The 21,030-nt window shown below is 51.0% G+C and overlaps 1 protein-coding gene across 6 annotated transcripts in view; it reads left to right on the forward strand.

Moving 5' to 3' along the window:
- Nucleotides 1-21,030, forward strand: part of ARHGEF11 (Rho guanine nucleotide exchange factor 11) — a 110,927-nt gene that overhangs the window by 87,202 nt on the left and 2,695 nt on the right. For 3 of the 6 annotated variants that reach the window (XM_010381270.2, XM_010381274.2, XM_030935759.1), the window contains 21 exons: nucleotides 262-285; nucleotides 1,517-1,661; nucleotides 2,276-2,375; nucleotides 3,159-3,188; nucleotides 6,301-6,427; nucleotides 9,498-9,677; nucleotides 9,768-9,815; nucleotides 10,040-10,227; nucleotides 10,544-10,690; nucleotides 10,979-11,058; nucleotides 11,217-11,342; nucleotides 11,839-11,956; nucleotides 12,807-12,985; nucleotides 13,573-13,648; nucleotides 13,908-14,075; nucleotides 15,167-15,257; nucleotides 15,963-16,088; nucleotides 16,518-16,579; nucleotides 17,818-18,033; nucleotides 18,330-18,692; nucleotides 19,741-19,836. In XM_010381270.2, coding sequence (XP_010379572.2) covers nucleotides 262-285; nucleotides 1,517-1,661; nucleotides 2,276-2,375; nucleotides 3,159-3,188; nucleotides 6,301-6,427; nucleotides 9,498-9,677; nucleotides 9,768-9,815; nucleotides 10,040-10,227; nucleotides 10,544-10,690; nucleotides 10,979-11,058; nucleotides 11,217-11,342; nucleotides 11,839-11,956; nucleotides 12,807-12,985; nucleotides 13,573-13,648; nucleotides 13,908-14,075; nucleotides 15,167-15,257; nucleotides 15,963-16,088; nucleotides 16,518-16,579; nucleotides 17,818-18,033; nucleotides 18,330-18,692; nucleotides 19,741-19,836 — 2,690 coding nt within the window. The remainder of the gene's footprint in view (nucleotides 1-261; nucleotides 286-1,516; nucleotides 1,662-2,275; nucleotides 2,376-3,158; nucleotides 3,189-6,300; nucleotides 6,428-9,497; nucleotides 9,678-9,767; nucleotides 9,816-10,039; nucleotides 10,228-10,543; nucleotides 10,691-10,978; nucleotides 11,059-11,216; nucleotides 11,343-11,838; nucleotides 11,957-12,806; nucleotides 12,986-13,572; nucleotides 13,649-13,907; nucleotides 14,076-15,166; nucleotides 15,258-15,962; nucleotides 16,089-16,517; nucleotides 16,580-17,817; nucleotides 18,034-18,329; nucleotides 18,693-19,740; nucleotides 19,837-21,030) is intronic. The other 3 variants (XM_010381272.2, XM_010381275.2, XM_010381273.2) reach the window with 2 other exon arrangements.

Genomic DNA, 21,030 nt, shown 5'->3' on the forward strand with positions numbered 1-21,030 from the left:
CCGGGCACTTCAAGGACAGGGTAAAAATAGCAAAGAAGATGAAACCTATGCAGTCTCTGCTAAGGCTGATATTTCAACTCGGCAAATATTTATGGAGTTCCTGCTATGTGCCAAATATTGTGCATCAAACGTACTTCCCTCCTTTTCCCCCACTAACCCTCCTTTCATCTAGGAAAAAGTTACCTTCCTCCTAGCCTCTAACCAGGTGACCAGCCTCTCTGTCTTTGCAGTCTGAGTAATCTGTTTTTTCTTTCATTCCAGGTCCAAGTATGAGGAAGATAGGAGGTAAGCAAGTCTATGATATGCATTTGCAGCTTTCAAGGTGGAAGGAGTGGGGATGAGCTACTATGCTTTCCATTTCTGACAATCACAGGGGAGTCCCTCATGTTGTACAACCACGTAGGACCGTGGTTCCTGCAAGTCTAGCTCTCAGGTGTCTGTGTGACCATAACATAGGGTTCATGAGGCCCACGCCCCTAATGCTTAGGGATCACCGCCTGGGGATGTGGATCTGTTCCTCAGTGGGAAGACGCCAAGCTGCCATTGCTCCTCACAGTGCCATGCCTGGCTGCAGCTTCTCTACCCAGATGAGCCCTTTGTCTCCCTTCTCACTTCTTTCCCTTAAACTACCTAAAGTAATGACAGTAATTGTGGAATCAGCCTGTTAGTGGCATCTGCAGAGGGGAGCTGGTGTGCAGCACAGTTCCTTTCTTGGCACATATTAGAATTTTTTTTTTTTTTTTTGCAGCCTATATATTTATCTCATTGTTTTTCATTAGCCAAGGTTAAAATGAGTCTGCATTCCCTGAGCATACACACTAATAAGGGAGAGAAAATGGGGTTAGGAGTCTGTTTTAGAGGGAAATACAGACAGAGCTGAAGCCTTGCTGCATTGAATGCAGAGTGGGTCATCATCCATCCAGCAAATTGTGGATACAAAGACATTTTTAAACAGAACTCTGGATATTTTCATTTGTGGCAGTTGGAAGCCACTTGACAGCTCCTTTTCCATCTCTTTTTCTCTGTACTGGGGTGGGAGGATGGTGAAGGTAGTATACCTTGGCAGAGGCTGCTGGCATTTCTCCTTTCCCCTGGCCTCCCCACCCCTGCACATATGCCTGAGAGTATCAGCTGCAGACCTCAGTCAGTCTTCCACGTCTGCCTGTATCTTGACCAGGCAGGAAATTATTTACTTACATTTTAGGGAATTGGCGTGTTCTTCCACTGACCATCATCTGCTCATGGGGAAGAGTTCTGCTTGGGAAAGAGTAAGACTTCTCCTGGTAGAAGTCTTATTCTTGGTTACCTGTGGGCTCACTGTGTGGAGAAGGTCACACACAGTCCAACTTTTGGCAGCTTCTGCCTGCTGTCCCATTTAATTATTCTAGACTTTTCTTTGAATACTTTCACCTGTAACTACCCCTTCCCCACTCCACTGGGTGGTGGTGAGGAGATTGTTTGGCACAGGGAAGATAACTTGAGCTCTCTGATTCAGGACACTGTTCCTCTTTTACAGCGCCCCCATGGACTTTGCCCTCAATACCTACATGAGCCATGCTGGGATCCGTCTTCGAGAGGCACGACCTTCCAACACAGCTGAAAAGGCCCAGTCTGCTCCTGACAAGGACAAGTGGCTACCCTTCTTCCCTAAGACCAAGAAGGTGAGGGCCAGGCATGGTGGCTCATGCCTGTAATCCTAGTACTTTGGGATGCCAAGGCGGATGATTGCCTGAGCTCAGGAGTTCGAGACCAGCCTAGGCAACATGGTGAAACCCCATCTCTACTAAAATACAAAAATTAGTCCGGCGTAGTGGTGCATGCCTTAACCCCAGCTGCTCGGGAGGCTGAGGCACGAGTATTGCTTGAACCCAAGAATTGGAGGTTGCAGTGAGCCAAGATCATACCACTGCACTCCAGCCTAGGCAACAGAGTGAGACTCTGTCTCAAAAAAAATAAAAAGAAGGTAACAGCTGTCCTGGAACATATCTCCTCTTGGTGCAGTTCTCTGTGCTGAGGTAGGTCAGGAAAGCCATTTTGCAGGTCTCTGGCTACATCCCTTCACCTGGATGTGGACTCAGTGAGAACCCCCAGACTAGAGCAGCTCTCAGTCCCTTCCAAACCCAGGTCAGAGGTGAATGTGCTTGTTAGGGTACCAGCAAGAGTCAACTCTCCAGTTACTTACTGAGGGCCAGCCTTGGGGGACAATGGCAGAATTGATTAGCAGCCATGCCTGAGTATCAGGGCCTCCTCCAAACCCCAGTGTCTCCTGTCTCAGCAGAGCAGCAATTCCAAAAAAGAAAAGGATGCCTTGGAGGACAAGAAGCGAAACCCCATCCTCAAATACATTGGGAAGCCCAAAAGCTCTTCTCAAAGCAGTGAGTATTTGGGGAGCAACAGCCTTGGGCATTCCCTGGGCAGGGACCTCAGCCCTTTCATGTACCAGTATGTTGGCAGAGGGCCTTCCTGTGTTTCTGGGAACCGCAGATCCAAACTCAGACCACAGCCACTTTCTCTCCCCTTGCCAAATCCAGTGCAGGATCTCTGAGGTTCAGGTGAATATTTCTGAGCCAAGGAAACCGTCCCGGTCCCTGGGTCTTAGTCTAGGAACCCAGAGCAGTTCTAGCTACCAAACGACCACGTGAGAAACATTTCCCCTCGGCAAGGATCGCCCTGTGGACAGTAAATACTCCCTTCACCTTCATCCAAGGGTCTATAATTGGTCCCAGCACACAGGACTGCAGTAGTACAGATGCAGGAGGGGGATGGTTGAGTCACTATTGAGTAGAACTAGTCAGGTTGGGGGCAAGTTTGGGTCCCAGAGGTTCCCCTAATGCCATCAGTAACCCAAAACTCAACTGATCCTATCATTGATCTCTTCCCAGTGTGTGTCATTTGTCTGGAAATTGTTGCTGTCCCCTCCCAGTCAGTACCTTAAGCCCCCCAATATCAGTGGGAATCTGTGAGGGGTAGTGGGGTGGGCTGGCTGCCCTTTCTGAAATTGCTGCATTGCAGGAGAAGGAAAGGGATTCTTCTGGATCAGCCTTGGTTTTCACCACTACCGTTTCATTTTCTGGCTTGATGTAATTTTTATTTTGATTCTTAAAACATTGATTTGACTTTTCATGGTTTACTTTTGTTTTTGTTTGTTTTTCTTTTAGCATTTCATATTCCCTTGTCCCCTGTGGAAGGTAAAAGGACCATTTTCTTTGGGTTTGTCTTTGCATTAGCATTGAGTTTCCATCTCCCAAATCTTGTCTTTTCTGTTTTTTTCTCATCATCTCCCATCCTGTTCCTCCTCCCTCCCTTTCTTTCTTCTCTCCATTTCTCTTACATGCTGCTCATTGTTGCTAAAGCTGCTGTGTGCTGCAAACCCTGTGGGTGGTTGGGGAGGGCACCACCCTCATGCCAGGTACGAGACCTTGTCTCCTAACCCAGAGTTCCAGGGGGCAGAGCCCCTTTTCTCCCGCAGGGACAGCGCCTTCTGGTAGTTCTGGCCACGACTAAACTTCTGGTTCCTCTGGCGGTTTTTCCACAGCCTGAGGCCTTTTCTCTATAATTCAGTCACATCTCCATGATGAGTTTCCAAAAATCCAGAGTTCTGTATAAGTGAGGGGAACCCTCACACATTGAAGGGTCTTGCAGTGAAGCAGAAGTGCCTCAGATTTTTTTTTTTTTTTTTTTTTTTTGGAGACACAGTTTCACTCTGTCGCCCAGGCTGGAGTACAGTGGCATGATCTTGCCTCACTGCAAACTCCGCCTCCCAGGTTCAAGGGATTCTCATGCCTCAGCCTCCCGAGTAGCTGGGACTACAGGCATGTGCCACTATACCCAGTTAATTTTTGTATTTTTAGTAGAGACGGGATTTCACCATATTGGCCAGGCTGGTCTCAAACTCCTGACCTCAGGTGATCTGCCCACCTTGGCCTCAAAGAGTTATAGGCATGAGCCACCACACCCAGTCAGTGCCTCAGATTTTTGTTTTCAGTTAAAATAATAAAAGTATCATTTTTGAAGGTGATTTTTTTTTAATGTAAAGTATGGGTCTCTAACAGTTTTTCTCTTGGGTATTTTTGTTCGTATCATCTACTTAAGCCCCTCAGTATAGCACCTTCATCTCTTTTGACATTTAACTACCAGCACTGTATAACCACAGCAGTGAAAAAAGAATGACCCTAAATGTATTTTAGAGGACCTAGTATCTTCCAGAATCCGTGTATTTAAAACATTAATGTGATACACATTAATCCATAAGAAGCTTAGAGCCTACAGTGAAATGTCACAGAATTGAGCAAGTTCATTTCCTGTTAATAAGGTCCATATGCATGCAATTGATTAACACTTTGTAGGTTCAACAATAAATATAGAGAGAGAGATAGCGAGATAGCAATGGGATGCAATCTGGAAACTATTCTGTTAGTGTAATTTATTTTACATAAAAGTGAAAATTAAAAATATTATCTTCAAAATTAATTTAAAAGTTACTAAACTGCTCGACTGTATGCCATTTTAAGCAATAAAAATAAGGAATTAATGAAAAAAAAGTTTATAAAACAAGGGGAAAAAAAGAATGGCCTTGAAATCCACTCCTCAGTTTTTTTGGTTGTTTTTTTTGTTTTTTTTGAGACAGGGTTTCACCCTGTCACCCAGGCTGGAGTGCAGTGGTCTAGTCATAGCTTACTACAGCCTTGAACTCCTGGCTCAAACAGTGCTCCCACCTCAGCCTTCCAAGTAGCTGGGGCCACAGACGTACATCACCACACTTGGCTAATTTATTTTTTGTAGAGAGAGGGTCTCACTATATTGCCCAGTCTGATCTCAAACTCCTGGGCTCAAGCGATCCTCCTGCCTTGGCCTCTGAAAATGCTGAGATTATAAGCATGAGGCACTGTGTGCCTAGCCACTTTGCTCTTTTTAAAAATCCATTTCCTTCTACCTGTTTTTCCCCTGTTACTCTGGGTCATTCGGTTATACCAGCTCTCAGGGCTACGCCTGTATTTTACCACAGCTAAGGTATAACTCTATCTAGAACATAATTGAGCATTTTCCAAGTGGCCCATGGGAAAGGGAAGAGTGGACTCAGCCTGCTGGCTTTCAGTTATAGGATGTTCCCAGGCTCCCACATCATCACCCAGCCAGGGTGGCTCAGGGCTGCGGCTGCACAGCTGACCCTGGCATCTGCATGGCTTCAAGACCCAGATGCACATTCAGGCTGGGACAGGCAGATCTGCTCTTAATCTCCAAAGTGAGAGTGATGGTAATAGCCCCTACTCCTGTAATGTGCACCCACAGCCACTTGCACAGTTTTAGAAAAATATTCCCAAGCCACTTGCCTAAAGGCCGTGGAATCGTACACTTTGAAGACAGCAGCTAAATTTTTTTCTGTTCTCTCTGACTTAGAAGCTTTCTTATGAAAGTCAGATTTTGAGACAGATTTGTAAGTTTGTATATGTAGATGTCAGAATCTCTGAAGTAGGATCAGGGCCCAGACCCTGGGCTGTTGATATTGCCTCCCCATTTCCCCTTGTCCTTTCCGCTAGTCTCAGGCAGCCAGCATTTCTAGCCCACCCCTGTTCTAATATCGCTGGGCTCAGAACTGAGCTAGTTGACTTGAAGGTGAACTCCTTATCTCTCTTCCCTCCTGCTGAGAGCCACGGAACTCTGGGTCTGAGTTCCCCAGGGGCTGTAGGTGGCATTACCTGTGCCTTTTCACTCTCCCATCTGCCCTCTCTGTCTGAACAAGAACAGCTCTCTTCTGTCCTAGCTTTGAAAGGGGGCTGGAATTTGAATGCCAGTGAAGTCTCCCCTCTGTTCCTCCTAGGTCATCTCTTACAGTACTAAAGAGTCTGATTCTGTAGTGATGGAGGCCAGAGAAGGGCAGAAAGGACAGGAAGGAGAGGCAGAGAAAAACAAAAAATTCATTTAAATTTGAGAAATGCCTAATAATTTGGCAACATGGCCAAATTACATGTAGATGTGCTTTGGTATTCCTGGCTACTAATCATGACTTTCAAGCAGAAGAATGTGAGAGCCAAAAGAACGCTTATGGAAAATATACTTCCAAACCCTCTCATTTTGTGCACGAGGGAAGAATAAACCCAGAAAGATAGTGTGACTGCCCAGCGCCACAAAACGTATTCATAGAAGAGCCAGGACCAGAACACATCTCCTGACTCTTGGTCCAGTGCTGTTCTCATCCACGCTTGCTCATTGCTCTGTCTTCTGGGATCTGGGGAAGTCTGGGCCTGAGAAGCCGTCCCTGAACAGCAAGCCTAATGTCCTTCATTTTCTTTTTGCTTCTAGTCAAACCAGGCAATGTGAGGAACATCATTCAGCACTTTGAGAACAACCAGCAGTATGACGCCCCAGAACCTGGGACACAGCGACTCTCGACCGGAAGTTTTCCAGAGGACCTGCTGGAGAGTGACAGGTAGCAGTGGCTGGATGGGACTCACTAGCTGCTCGAAGAGTAGAGCATGGGCAGGGCTGATGCTGGGGTTTAATTCCAGCTACTTTACCCCACTCCACTAGCTTCTAAGGCTCCATCTACAGAACTTCCTCCCCACCCACAGTATCTTCAGGAGACACATTGTGTGCTGGTGAAAAAGCCAGTGGAAGAGCAAGCAGATCCCTGACTTCCATCCCAAGAACTACACACTTTTCAAATTCCCTTTGGATTTATCACCTGACTACTCAGTAGCCTTCATCCAAGATCAAGCTAGATGTTATAAAGAGGCCAATCAGGAAACCCTAAGTGACAAGGATAAGGAAAACTGCAGTGGGGGCAAGAGGGAGTCCTGGGAAAAAAAGACCTAGGCAGGCAAAAGAATGTCGTTTCATGTCTGTATGTGAAGAAGAGAGCCAGAGATGAGGTTCTGCTGGGTACTTTAAAGACAAGTGATGTAACTCTAGGCATCAGATGTCCACCTCAGCAAAGAGAGGCAAAGTGGATTGATTACAAATGAACTGTTTTTCCCTTTTCAAGAAGAAAAAAGGGAATTGAGACTGGCATCTCTCATATTCTTCTTTGGTCAGGTTCTCACTAGAGTCCTCATCTGGTATGAAAACATGTTCTTGGACTTAGTTGCTCTTGATCGTGGCATGACAGCAGTCAAGTTATGTCTAAAACTCTATAGCCAGCACTTCAAATCACATGCCTGTAGTCACAAGTATTCGTGCCACGCTTAAAGGTGACTTAAACAGGTATAGTAACGTAGTCTTATGCGGGGGGAGATAATCTTGCGGACACTCAAGCCTCAGAGCATTGAGCTAGAGTACAGGTAGGCATGAAAGCAAGTCAGTATGAAGCAGTGTGGATATTCAAGCCATTTTGCCTTTGTTTGTTTGGGGGATTTTTTTTTTTTTTTTTTTTTTAAGAGACAGGGTCTTGCTCTGTCACCCAGGCTGGAGTGCAGTGGTACAATCATAGCTCACTGCAGCCTCAACCTCCTGGGTTCGAGAGATCTCCCACCTCAGCCTCCTGAGTAACTAGGGATACAGGCATGCACCACTGCACCTGGCTAATTTATTTTTATTTTTATTTTTTTGAGACAGTCTCACTATGTTGCCCAGCTTGGTCTGGAACTCCTAACCCAGCAATCTTCCTCCTCAGCCTCCCAAAGTGCTTGGATTATAGGCATGAGCCACTGCCCCTGGCCTATTTTGCCTTTGAAATAACTAATTATCAAACCATAAGCCAAGCTTTCCTGCTTGAATGCAGGTTACTCCTTTCTGTTTATATGAAGCCTTTTTTCAGCTTAACACGTGTCAAAAGATTTTGCTGCCATGAGAATTGACAGATTTACAGGAGATAAAGGTTAGATTTGTACTGGGGGAAGGTTGAGTTCTAACATGAATGGGTAAGTTAAATATGCACATTATGTGATTCCTGTGGTAGCACATGATGTTGTAGATAAATCAAATATTTTAAGATTATAAGACATCAACATTTTGAGAAAATATTTGAGACCATTTACAAACTTGCATTCTTGGCATTGCTAGGTAAATTTGCCCTAAGACACTCACTAGGATCCTAAAGCTACTCTAAGCAGAAACCTTTGGATTTGATGATTATAAACTCACTGGCAATCTCAGAAGAAACAGTATTAGCAGTATGGTGGGTCAGAGATTGTTGTAGATACTCAACAGGTATAAGATGCCCCAGTTCTAGAAGGCAGTACCCTAGGAATTTGGGGGCAAAGCTAGATGATATGCCTCACTTCTTGGTGGGAGCGTTACTTACTTCTGGGTGCGTGAAGGAAGGTGCTTAGCTCTGCAGCCCCAGTAGCTCCACTGGGTGTTTATTGTGCTGGTACAGTGACCCATTAGGACACTGAAAAGTGTTCTGAGTTAGTCTGGGTTGGGATTGTTCTAGCAGAATTCTGGGGGGTGAATTCAGTAAGGGATCAGTGGGCAGTACGTTTTCTAACCCTGCAGATGAAACCCTCAGGACCCTAGAAGATGAGCTCCATTTTGGATCATCCGGTGGTTTGGGCACGATGAATGGAGACCGAGACATTTAGCTCCTCGTTGCGGCAACCTGCTGTGCTATTAGGCCTCCTGTGGTCCTAGAAGCAGAGCAGGATGTAGATTACTAATAATATCAGAGAAGCAGCCCAGCAGGGCCACAGCATGGAGGTGGGGGGACCATCCTGGGGTGGCTAGGGGTCAGAGGTGCCAGCTATCTCGGGCTGATGCACAGCAGGACTCGACTGCAACACCCAGTCATCAGCATCTCATCAAACCCCAGAGACACTCAGTAGCCAAGCATGGCAGGCCAAGGAGCGGGTCCTGCCTGTCAGTAAAAAGGCCCCTGGAAGCACAAGCCTGTCTGCTCCTGAGAGGAAATGGAATCTTAGGAACAGTACTGTTAAGAATGGAACTCATCGCATCACAACTGGAGGGCTAGGAATCCAGCAGCAGATAGAACTTTCTGACAGGCCGTGTGGAAAATCCTAAAATGAGCTGTGAATGTAGTGACTCTACTGTCCTCTTAAGACCTCTTCAAAGAGGTCTGCCTCAAGCAGAGTTAAAGGTGGCAGCTGACCCACTCCAAAGCAGGGCAACATGGACTGGCCACTAGATGGCCCCATGGGCAGGGAGCTGGGACCTTGTGGTCCCTGATGAGGGACAATGATGTCTACCACCTTCTTGACAGGAGCATGGTGTCTCAGGCCTGTGGACACACTATAATTCGGATTCCATTAGCCCCAGATTTCATCTTCCTGTTAGGATCCCTTCCTAATAACTCCAGAGGAAGATGACTCTGTCCATCCATCAGGATAGGCTGAGGAGAGAGGAGTTTGTAGAGTTTGTAGAGCAGCAAAAATGGTCTATCATTGAGAAGCTTCCACTGCCATCCAGGTGCTTTGGCCATGTTCAAGGGGAGAACCTGTGGCATGGAGGCATCCTCGAAATGGAGTCCCAGGTAAGAGCTGGCCAGGATGTAAGCATGGCCCACTGACTTCCCAAGTCCCAAAGTCTCTTGTTCCTTCCCCCAGTTCACGCTCAGAGATTCGCCTGGGTCGCTCTGAAAGCCTCAAGGGCCGGGAAGAGATGAAACGGTCTCGAAAGGCGGAGAACGTGCCCCGCTCTCGCAGTGATGTTGACATGGATGCTGCTGCGGAGGCTACTCGCCTGCACCAGTCAGCCTCGTCCTCTGCCTCCAGCCTCTCCACCAGGTGGGCAGGGCTACAGTGGCTGCACCCATGGACATCTCGGGAGTGGGTGCAAGGATAGAGGGTTGCTGAGAGTTGACATTCCCTCCACAGGTCTCTTGAGAACCCAACCCCTCCCTTCACTCCCAAAATGGGCCGCAGGTAAGTGATGGGCACAGTGATGCCTCTGTTTGGTGTCTCTGTGTCCCATCCGCATCCAGCTGCTCCTCTCACCCACAAGGGGCTGGTTGGGTGGGTGTCTCCTCTTCCGGGCCCGCTGGTTTCCCATGTGCATGGGGCAAGCAGGTCAGGCAGAAGAGGGAGGGCCAAACCCTCCATGTGAGTTCTTCCTCCTGAGTGAAGCTGAGCTGCCTGTTTTCCCCCAGGAGCATTGAGTCCCCCAGTTTGGGGTTCTGCACGGATGCCCTCCTTCCCCACCTCCTAGAGGATGATCTGGGCCAGCTATCTGACCTGGAGCCAGAGCCAGATGCCCAAAATTGGCAGCATACAGTGGGCAAGGATGTGGTGGCTGGGCTAACCCAGAGGGAGATTGACCGGCAAGAGGTCATAAATGGTGAGAACGTGCTCCACTGCCCTCAGCTCCGCTCACACATGTGGGAATGGGTCCAGGATGCCTAAGACACAAGGGTGGGAAAGAGGTTAATAGGGTGGGGGGCCCCTGTGTGCTGGAGCAGGTCGATGTTGCCTGTTGCTATAGGTCCCCCTCAGTTCTGGCCCTTGGGATAAGAGAAAAGTTGCTGTATAATCTGAAACCAGCACTTCAAGCTCCCCCAAAATTAGAATGGTGTGGGAACCAGGCAGGGACTCTAGATACTGCTGATCCATTTTCTCCCTGGCTTTCTACCCTTCTTGTCACAACAACCACTCAGAGCTGTTTGTGACTGAAGCTTCCCACCTGCGCACACTCCGGGTCCTGGACCTGATCTTCTACCAGCGAATGAAGAAGGAGAACCTGATGCCCCGGGAGGAGCTGGCCCGGCTCTTCCCGAACCTGCCTGAACTCATAGAGATTCACAGTAAGGAGCCTGTGCCCCTCCAGACTCCTCCTCTGCCTCCCTTCAGCTTCCTGTTCCACTTTGGCCCCACTGCCAGGACCTCCCTGAGTAGATAACCCCCCACCAATCCCTGGTGAGAAAAAGATCTGTGGACAGCCTGAAACCAGCACTGGAGTTCACCCTGAAAGTAAAATGGTTTCCAGACCCTTCCCATGGCACTGCTGTCAGAGATTCGCTTCTCTCTGTCAGAAAGGTTCTGGCACTTGAGCTCAACCCCAGGTATTTCGAGTTGTTCTCTTCTCGCCCCAGATTCCTGGTGTGAAGCCATGAAGAAGCTCCGGGAGGAAGGCCCCATCATCAAAGAGATCAGTGACCTCATGCTGGCCCGGGTATGGCTCCAAACTTCTCCCTCTTGGCAAGGAGGAGATTGGGGGAGACAGGGTCTCATTACCCAAGGCCAGGGAATTTGGCAAAGGAATGGATAGGCAGGGGTCTGGTCCCAGGCAGGGGTGTGATGCCTGGCCCCATGTCCATTCTGCCTCTTCAGTTTGATGGCCCTGCCCGAGAGGAACTCCAGCAAGTGGCTGCACAGTTCTGTTCCTATCAGTCAATAGCCCTAGAGCTAATCAAGACCAAGCAACGCAAGGAGAGTCGATTCCAGCTCTTCATGCAGGTGCGTCCTTGGCCATGCCTTGGCCTTCCTTCATCTCCGTCAGGGTCACCAAGGATCTCCTGAACTTCTGTCCTTCTGGCCACATCCTCCCTCTCTACAGCAACTCCCTCTATCCTTCTGCACAAGCTCCTCAAAACTGACTGACTCTAGACAAAGAGACCTTTGTTTGTTGAAAAGAATCCTGGATTAGCAGTCAGAGGCCTGGCTCACCCACCAGCACCTGTGTGCACTGAGGTGTATCTCAGTTTCCTTGTCTATGGAGTGGCAGCAATATGCCTGCCCTTCTGTTTTGACCATATCACTTTGGATTGGTGTCTCCCTGCCACCACAAACCCTTCTCTACATCTTTAAGGAAGAAGCTTCCACTACTATTTCTGAGTGATCCACCTGGTGTTAGGACCTGTTTGTCATGTTCACACCCATCTTGGCCCTGAGCCCATAAGCCAGCTCCCAGCCACGCTGACATCTCCTCCCTTCTATGTGTCCTGCTGTCTAGGAGGCTGAGAGCCACCCTCAGTGCCGGCGGCTGCAGCTGAGAGACCTCATCATCTCTGAGATGCAGCGGCTCACCAAGTACCCGCTGCTGCTGGAGAGCATCATCAAGCACACAGAGGGTAGCGCCTGGGGAGGGGCTGGCGTCACAGGCAGCGGGCCTCGTGCCAGACCCTCATTCTGGCACTGCTTTGTGACCTTAGCAAATCACTGTACCTTGTGGTCTTTGGTGTCTTCATCCTTGTTCTGTTGTGGGGTATTTCAGAGAAGAAAATGATTGTAAATGTCCTTTGGAAAATACAAGGTGTTTAACAGTGGGAGGAGTAGGGGCCACCATCGAAGGCCCACCTGTGTGGGCCTTTGTGCAAATCCAAGGAAAGCATCCGATGCCCAACACAGGCTGGCATTCAAGGGTACCTGGGTCCCTCTGGTTGCGTGCAGCTGGATTTTATCCCCATTCGTGCCCCCTGCAGTGCACAAAAGACACAGCCTATGTGGTAACACTAGAGGAGCAGGGGACCAGACTGAACAAGAGGATCTAGCTTTAGGTTGTCACTCTCCCTGGGATCCTGGGTATCTTTCACTACCCTCAAATTTCAGACATTGGAGTCAGGACAGAGAGGTGTTAGGAACCCCAATCTGATTTGAACAGGCCTTCTAGTGGCATAATTGTGGCCATTTACCACAGTCTCTGTCCCTTGCATCTGTAGAGCTGGTTGTGGTAGAGGCAGGAATTCCCAAGAGCTATCAGTGTCTTCAAAGCAGTGGTCTGTCTGAGACCTGAAGATGCTCAGTAAAAGTTACCCTTACCACTTGAGGTCCTCGTGTGAGGCAAGGGTGGCTCACCTCCACCCACACCTGCTGGTTTGAAGCAAGCCAGTTGCCATGGATGAATTCAGGCAAATAATAGCTGATGCCATGTTAGACTTCTCAGGCAGGAGCCCCAACCATCTTCTCTGTCCATTTTGGTAGGTGGCACCTCTGAGCATGAGAAGCTCTGCCGGGCCCGGGACCAGTGCCGGGAGATTCTCAAGTATGTGAATGAAGCGGTAAAGCAAACAGAGAACCGCCACCGTTTAGAGGGCTACCAGAAACGCCTGGATGCCACTGCCCTGGAGAGGGCCAGCAACCCTCTGGCAGCAGAGTTCAAGGTAGGAGGCAGAGACTGCAGCACAGTCAACCCCTCACACTTTGTGGGCACCCTTAGGAGCAGAACTCTGGTCAGGGCTTGGAGAGTCTTGCAGGTAGGAGACAAAGACCAGATAGGGTGGCACAATGGAGCCCCAGAAGACATACACCCTGTTATTGTCACCCTGTCCCTAGATGGACAAGGTACACAGCCCTACCCAAGAAAGACTAGATGTTGGAACTCAGCCTGAGAGAGCAGGGGATCGGGTCGAACTGGAGGTAAGGTGGAGATCTTCTGGGAGGGAATCAAGCTGGAGGCATGGGCAGGAAAAGCAGTGTGTGATCTTCTTGGGACTGTAGTTGGCACATGGTAGGGGCAGGTGGGAGACCCAAGTCAGAGCCATCGGTATATCCCCCCGCTGGCACATGGCACATGACTTCACAGTTACCTTTTTGCTTGTCTTCATCCCCCACAAGAGAGTAAGAGCAAGGACTTTTTCTTACTTACCAATTTCCAGCACCTTAACACAATGTCTGGCACACAGTAGGTTCTCAAACACTTGAATGAATGAATGAATGAATGAATGAATGAATGGTGTCTCCTTAACAGAGCCTGGATCTTACAACCAGAAAAATGATCCACGAGGGGCCCCTGACCTGGAGGATCAGCAAGGATAAGACCTTGGGTATGTGCCAGGGGACTGGGACTGAGCAGGAACCTGCAGTGGGTGGGCCTCCCTGGGCTCTTCTCTCTGTCTTTCCCAAGCATTGAAACATGACTGGAGGTGATAGCTCAGGACATGGGAAGGGAGTAACCAGAGAGAGAAATGGGGTCACCAGACTCCCAGGGCTTCCTAGAGCCTCCAAGAGCCTATGGCCCTGCATTGTGCTCATGAGGGATGAGTGGGCACCAGGGAACGCCTCCCCACAACCATACCCCTCCAGACCTCCATGTGCTGCTGCTGGAGGACCTCCTAGTGCTGCTGCAGAAACAGGACGAGAAGCTACTGCTGAAATGCCACAGCAAGACAGCTGTGGGCTCCTCAGACAGCAAGCAGACCTTCAGCCCCGTACTCAAGCTCAATGCTGTGCTCATCCGCTCTGTGGCCACAGGTACCTGGGGAGATGGTCCAGGCTGGCCTGGGGCTCAGGGACCATGTCCAGCGAGTGCTGGGTGAGGTAGGGTCAGTGTGGAGCCTTTACAGGACCTACCTGTCCACCTGTGTTCCTTTCCTCCTGTCCCAGCCTAAGCAGGAGGACTGGCCCAAAGTGGGGTAGAATGAGGGTTAGGATGGGGACCAAGAGGAAGATAGACAACATGGCACAGGGATTGTCAGCAGTCCTCAAGCACAGTGCTGGTTTGGATGGGACGTGCACACCCGGGATGGGGTAAGAGTGTCTGAGCAGGATTGGGAAGAATGGGATTAGGCAGAATAAGTAGGACAAGCCTTTCTGCTACAAGAGTGACTGGGGCAGAGTTTGGTTACAGAAGATGTTAGTACCCACGGTACAGAGCTGGATCCAGTGGACAGAGACGTTTCAATGAGAAGTGCAGTGTGTGTGAGAAAGGGCTCTGGAGCAAAATTCTCTAGATTCACTTTTTTTGTCTGTAAGATAGGAGTGATACCTGCCCTACCTCTTGGGGGCATCAAAAGGAATGATAGGTATGAAAAAGTTTTATAAAATTATAAACTATAATCCCACAGCTTTGGGAGCCTGAGGCAGGCAGATCACTTGAGGTCAGGAGTTCAAGACCAGCCTGGCCCACATGGTGAAACCCTGTCTCTACTAAAAATACAAAAATTAGCCGGGCATGTTGGCAGGCACCTGTAATTCCAGCTATTCGGGAGGCTGAGGCAGGAGAATCGCTTGAACCTGGGAGGCGGAGGTTGCAGTGAGCCAAGATGGCACCACTGCACTCCAGCCTGGGCGACAGTGAGACTCCGTCTCAAAAAACAACAAAAAGTTTTATAAATCCTAAGCACCATACACATCATAAGATGACATTAGGGGTCCTGGAATTTCCTCTGTCCCTTGTGTAAGTGGGTTCTAAGTGGTCCTCATGATCCACATCTGTCTCGTGTTGCACTATCCATCCACGTTGAGGGTCAGGGCTTTGAGTCCCACTCTGTCACCCTGGCCCAGGCTGCAGTCACACCTCCCATCCCTAGTACAGACCCTTCTACCTTCCTTTCCTCATGCAGATAAACGGGCCTTCTTTATCATCTGCACCTCCAAGCTGGGCCCACCCCAGATCTATGAGCTGGTTGCATTGACATCATCAGACAAGAACACGTGAGAATTGATTGAGGGGTTACCCATAACCATAGTCCCTTTGGGACCAGGGTGGTGTGTATGAGCAAGGCCAGGACTGGGCCCCAGAGCAGTGCCTGGACGGGGGGTTGGGAAGGGAAGTGGGAGGTAGGACAGAAGTAGAGAAGCTGGGAGGGGTCATCACCCCTGAGCTGGTCACCAGGCCCACTTCTGGGAGAATGAGTTTCTGGCAGTCTTCCAGCAGCTGCTGCTGCTGCTGCTTTCCTTCCTGCCCTACTCCCTTCACCATCAGGCGAATTAGATTCATGCATCCTTCTCAAGCATTTGCCTCCCACCCAACCCATGTTCTCTGACAGCAGCTGCCAGAGGTGGCGTGGTACAGTGGAAGGAGACAGGTCGAGTCAGACAGTTTCCCAACTCCAGGGTTTTCATCTTTCAAAATGTGGCTAATGCTACCTGTTAGAGAATTACTTTAGAGAGAAAACACAGAATGCTTTGCCCAGAGCGTAACAAAGGGTTGGTGTCCAGGATTTGGTAGCTGCAAGTAATATAACCCCAAGGGAGCAGCCCCGGAGGACTGTACAGGGAGGTGGGCACCTGCCAGGCAGAGGGTTCTTAGGGCCTGGAGAAGGGCCTGGAAGCCCTGCTCCAGTGAGCTCAGTACGGGGTGGTGTGTGCCACTATCTTGCTCTCACTACAGTCCTCTCTGTTCCTGCCGAGCAACAGATGGATGGAGCTCTTAGAAGAGGCCGTGCGGAATGCCACCAGGCACCCCGGAGCTGCCCCGATGCCCATCCATCCTCCACCCCCAGGCTCCCAGGAGCCAGCCCACCAGGGCCTCACACCCAGCAGGTGCAGCACTTAGCCCTCCAGACCCCGCACTCTCTCCGCTCCAAACCTCCTGTTTCCTGCTGCTTCTAAGCCCTTCAACCCCAGGGGTGGACAGCCACAACAGGGAAATGCTAGCAGGGAGCAGGCAGCTCCACGCGCTGGCAGATGGAGAAACATGCCCCCATCCCTGCTTCCTGTCCCTGTCCACTCCCCCACAGTCTGCCACCTGGCTGTAATAGAGCTGAGCCTGAAGTAGGGTGAGGGGGATGTAGAGCAGGGGACCAGGGAAGCTCAGCCAGCAGCCCCCCTCCTTTCCGGGTTGCCAAGCAGACCAGCCAGGTGAGGAGGCCCACACCGTCCTTCTCGGATCCTACTGCATTGCCCATTCTAACACACGAGTCCGGGGTGGAATCTCATGACATCTTACCCTGAGTTGGTTTCCTCCCTCAGGGTAGAACTGGATGACTCAGATGTGTTCCATGGTGAACCCGAACCCGAGGAGCTGCCTGGAGGTAAGGGCCCTGAACTGTCCTGTGGGAGCCTGCCCAGGCCTTTTTCTGTAGGCACAGGTTGGGTGTGAGTATGGGGGTGATGGGAGAGTCCATCGGGGCCCAGGGTGTGAGGTTTTGATAAAGAGTAGAGAAGAAACAGGGCAGGAGGAAGAGTCTGGAAGAGGAAGGAGAGCAGAGTGAACGGACTTAAGAAAGGATGAAGGCCGGGCGCGGTGGCTCAAGCCTGTAATCCCAGCACTTTGGGAGGCCGAGACGGGCGGATCACGAGGTCAGGAGATCGAGACCATCCTGGCTAACACGGTGAAACCCCGTCTCTACTAAAAATACAAAAACTAGCCGGGCGAGGTGGCGGGCGCCTGTAGTCCCAGCTACTCAGGAGGCTGAGGCAGGAGAATGGCGTGAACCCGGGAGGCGGAGCTTGCAGTGAGCTGAGATCCGGCCACTGCACTCCAGTCCGGGCGACAGAGCGAGACTCCGCCTCAAAAAAAAAAAAAAAAAAAAAAAGAAAGGATGAACTCGCTCACCTGACCAGAGATTCCCACCCAGCCTCTCTGGGTGACAGCGTCAGCCATGGAAGACGATGAGCAGTCTGGCGGGATCCACGGGCCCTGCATCCTCCAGGGGTCACTGTTGGGGAGAGAGATGCGTACTGCAACTATGGGGATGGAAAACATGGAGGGCTGGGGAGCTCAAAGGGCTTAAGATGCAGTTACTGTGATGAGGACAGCATTCTCATTGAGAGCTTGCGTGTGAAGTAACCTGGGGTCTTGGGTTTCAGGAGAAATCTCGGGCTTCCTGGCTGGGTGTCTGTTGTTTCCTTCTGCTTAGAATGCTTTTCCTCCTAACGCCACACCTCCTTCGTGTCTTCATTCCAGTGTCCTCTTGGCCCAGTCTGTTTAATACTGTAGCCAGCACTGCCCAGCCCCCAGCCCCATGCCCTGCTGTTGTCTTCTATTTTCCCGTGGAAGTTACTGCCTTCTAACAAACTACATAATTGGCTGAAGAGTCTTATTTTTGTATGTCCCTCCACTAGAATGTAAGCTCAACATGGGCAGGGATCTTTTTGTTTTGCTTACTGTCATATGCCAAGAGCCTGGGACAGTGCCGGCCACAGGAAGTTCTCAGTAAACAACTGTAGAACGAATCCGTGTTCCCAGCCCCTTGGCTCCAAAGCTGCGCATAGGCTTTCCCATACAAGCCCTCTCCCTTTCCCTGCCTTCTTCTCTCATCCAAATCAGGCACTGGGCCCCAGCAGAGGGTCCAAGGGAAGCACCCAGTCCTGCTAGAGGACCCTGAGCAGGAGGGCAGTGTAGAGGAAGAACTGGGTGTCCTGCCTTGCCCTTCCACATCCCTGGATGGAGAGAACAGGGGCATCAGGACAAGGAACCCTATCCACCTGGCCTTCCCAGGCCCTCTGTTCATGGAAGGGCTTGCTGACTCCGCTCTGGAAGATGGTGAGTGCTCCAAGGCCCTGCTGTCAGCCCCTGGTCCCCAGTTGCACAGCCAGTGTGAACTGGCAGGCGCCTGCACCCTCCACCTTCCTGAAGGCTCTCCCTGGTGTGCTTGAGGAGAGATGGATGCAGAGACAGATGTCATTCCCCACCCAACCCCCACCAGCTAGTTGACCAGAGCCCTCCAGCTTCACCTGTGCCTGAGGTCACCACCTTGGGGTCAGTGGGGCAGCACAGCTATCCTTCTGGCATGGTGTGCCATCCTGTGCTGGGAAGACATCACCCTGTTTCCCTTCCAGTGGAGAACTTGCGACACCTGATCCTGTGGAGCCTGCTGCCAGGTCACACCATGGAAACTCAGGCTGCCCGGGAGCCCGAGGACGACCTGACACCCACACCTTCTGTCATCAGTGTCACCTCTCACCCCTGGGACCCAGGCTCCCCAGGGCAGGCGCCCCCTGGGGATCAGGGGGACAACACCCAGCTTGCGGGGCCAGAGGGGGAACGACCGGAGCAGGAGGACGTGGGTCTCTGTTCTCTGGAACACCTACCCCCAAGGACCAGAAATTCTGGGATATGGGAGTCTCCAGAACTGGACAGGAATCTGGCTGAAGAGGCTGCAAGCACAGAGGCAGCAGGAGGTTACAAAGTTGTGAGAAAAGGTAAAATAAATGAGAGTGTCCAGTGGGGAGACAAGCTCCCTTGCTAGGTGAGATAAGTCTTCCGAATAGCTGCTTCCTTTCCTATATTCCCCCTGGGTACCGTGTGAGCAGAGACTTACACTTGGTCCTGGACGAATGAGACACGCTGATACCAGGCAGGCTTTGGAGTTAGACAGTCGAGATTCAGAGTTTAGCTCTGCCACTTAATATCTGTGTGGCTTTACACAAAATTCTGAATCATCTCTGAACTTCATTTTGTAACACATAAGGACATTTCCTTCTGCCTGGCACAAACCAGCTACCAGCACCAGTCTCTGTTAGCGCTCCACACTCATCTGGTCCCAGGGAAAAGAGCCCCCCTTCTCAGGAGCCTCAGGCTGGGAAAGACAGGGCAGATGCATGCAGCCCCTCACACCAGGCAACAGCACCTAGGGCAGTAGAGGTGGCAGCTGGGACTGGAAGGGGTGGAAGACAAAGCTGGGAAGACATTTGGCGAGTGAGGGGTATGGGGAGTGAATAAGGTGCCAGGGAGGGCATCCCGGGTTGCAAAACACCATGGGCAGCCTTGAGACAAGAAAAGCCAAGACAAGCTCACAGGGAGGCCGACAGGTCTGCCCAGCCCAAGCAGTGAGCCCAGGGAGGAAGGTCCCCGCCCCGGGAAGAGTGGGCTGGTCTGAGAGGGTGACAAGAAAGGTAGAACAAAACCTGGGACACACCTGGGGTGGGGTTCCGTGCTAGTGGGCCTGCCCTCCCCTGAGGTTCCACTCTGCCTCCCTTCCAGCAGCATTTTTCATTCCATCTGCCCAATGCCCGCCTGTCTCCTGGGTTTCTGGGAACTGACCTTCCTTCTCTCTTTGTCGGTGAATTGGTGGAAAGTTCTCTGCACTGCCTGGGATGTCATCATGTATGATCTTGTGTTCACCTTGTTCTTCCCGTTTTCTCCTCCCCCTGTCCCCACCTCCTGCCCTCTCTCCTTCCTGTTCTCTCTCCCTTCCCTTTCCTTGTCTTCTGGTCTCTCCTCTTCCTGGTGGTGGTGGTGTCGGTGCAGCTGAGGTGGCAGGCAGCAAGGTTGTCCCTGCACTACCAGAGAGTGGCCAGTCAGAGCCTGGGCCACCTGAAGTGGAAGGCGGAACAAAGGCTACGGGTAATAACTTTCTCCTTGGAGCTAAAGACAAGCCAGGACTGGAATGTGGAACCTGTGAGGGCAGAGTCAGACCCCTGCCCATGGTCACACACACACCCACAAGCTCCCTCAGCTGCCTGGAATGGGGAGGAGGAGGAAGATCTGGCTCTAAAGACAGGGACAGGCCCTGTGCTGCCTTAAGAATCCACCTGGCCAGGCTCCTGTTCAGAGTGGCAGGGATAAATGCCTGTGTGCAATTGTGGGAGGGGCAGGGAAGCCTGGCCTGGTTCTGGGGACCCAGTGTCCTTTACCTGATACTCGAGCAGCCACTTCCCCACCTCAGCCGCCGCTCCAGTGTCACTGTGGAAATCGGCTGAAAGGGCCCCCCAGGTTCCACGGTGGTTCTCTGTGCTTCCTGCCTGTCAGGAACCCTCCATGTCCTTCCTCCAGCTCTCTCTGACACCCCTTGGTTGGGTCGAGAGACCTCCAGAGGATCACGGCATGGATGGAAGAGGGGCAGGGCGGGCTGCAGTTCATCCAGAGCTGGAGTCAGGCAGGGCAGGAGGGCTGCTGCCTGCTCCTTTCAAAAGAACCTGAAACCAGTCCACAATCTGTTTACTCAAGGACGGGGAGCCACTCTGATTTCCCCAAATGAAATACTGCAGCTCTGCCACTTCTCCCTTGAGCTCACCACTCAGCATCTCCCCTGGGTTGGGGCCAGACTGAACAAAGTGCCATCTAGAAAATCTCGAGAGTGGCCGGGTGCGGTGGCTCATGCCTGTAATCCCAGCACTTTGGGAGGCCGAAGCGGGCGGATCACGAGGTCATGAGATCGAGACCAGCCTGACCAACATGGTGAAACCCCCGTCTCTACTAAGAATACAAAAATTGGCTGGGCATGGTGGCACAGGCCTGTAATCCCAGCTAATCAGGAGGCTGAGGCAGGAGAATTGCTTGAACCCAGAAAGCGGAGGTTGCAGTGAGCAAAGATCGTGCCACTGCACTCCAACCTGGTGATGGAGCGAGACTCCGTCTCAAAAAAAAAAAAAAAAAAAGAGTCTCGGGAGCAGGGCTTTTAGGGGGCTGGCAGACAGTGAGCAAGGCCCGTGTGCTGCAAGTTCATCTGGAGAGGACTGCCTGGCCTGCTCTGTCAGGTGGCTAGGGAATCCCACAGGCGTGGGAGGATAGCTTCAACTTCTCTGTTTGCCTCCTGAT

Source organism: Rhinopithecus roxellana, chromosome 8, assembly GCF_007565055.1.
Source record: "Rhinopithecus roxellana isolate Shanxi Qingling chromosome 8, ASM756505v1, whole genome shotgun sequence".
Classification (NCBI taxonomy): domain Eukaryota; kingdom Metazoa; phylum Chordata; class Mammalia; order Primates; family Cercopithecidae; genus Rhinopithecus; species Rhinopithecus roxellana.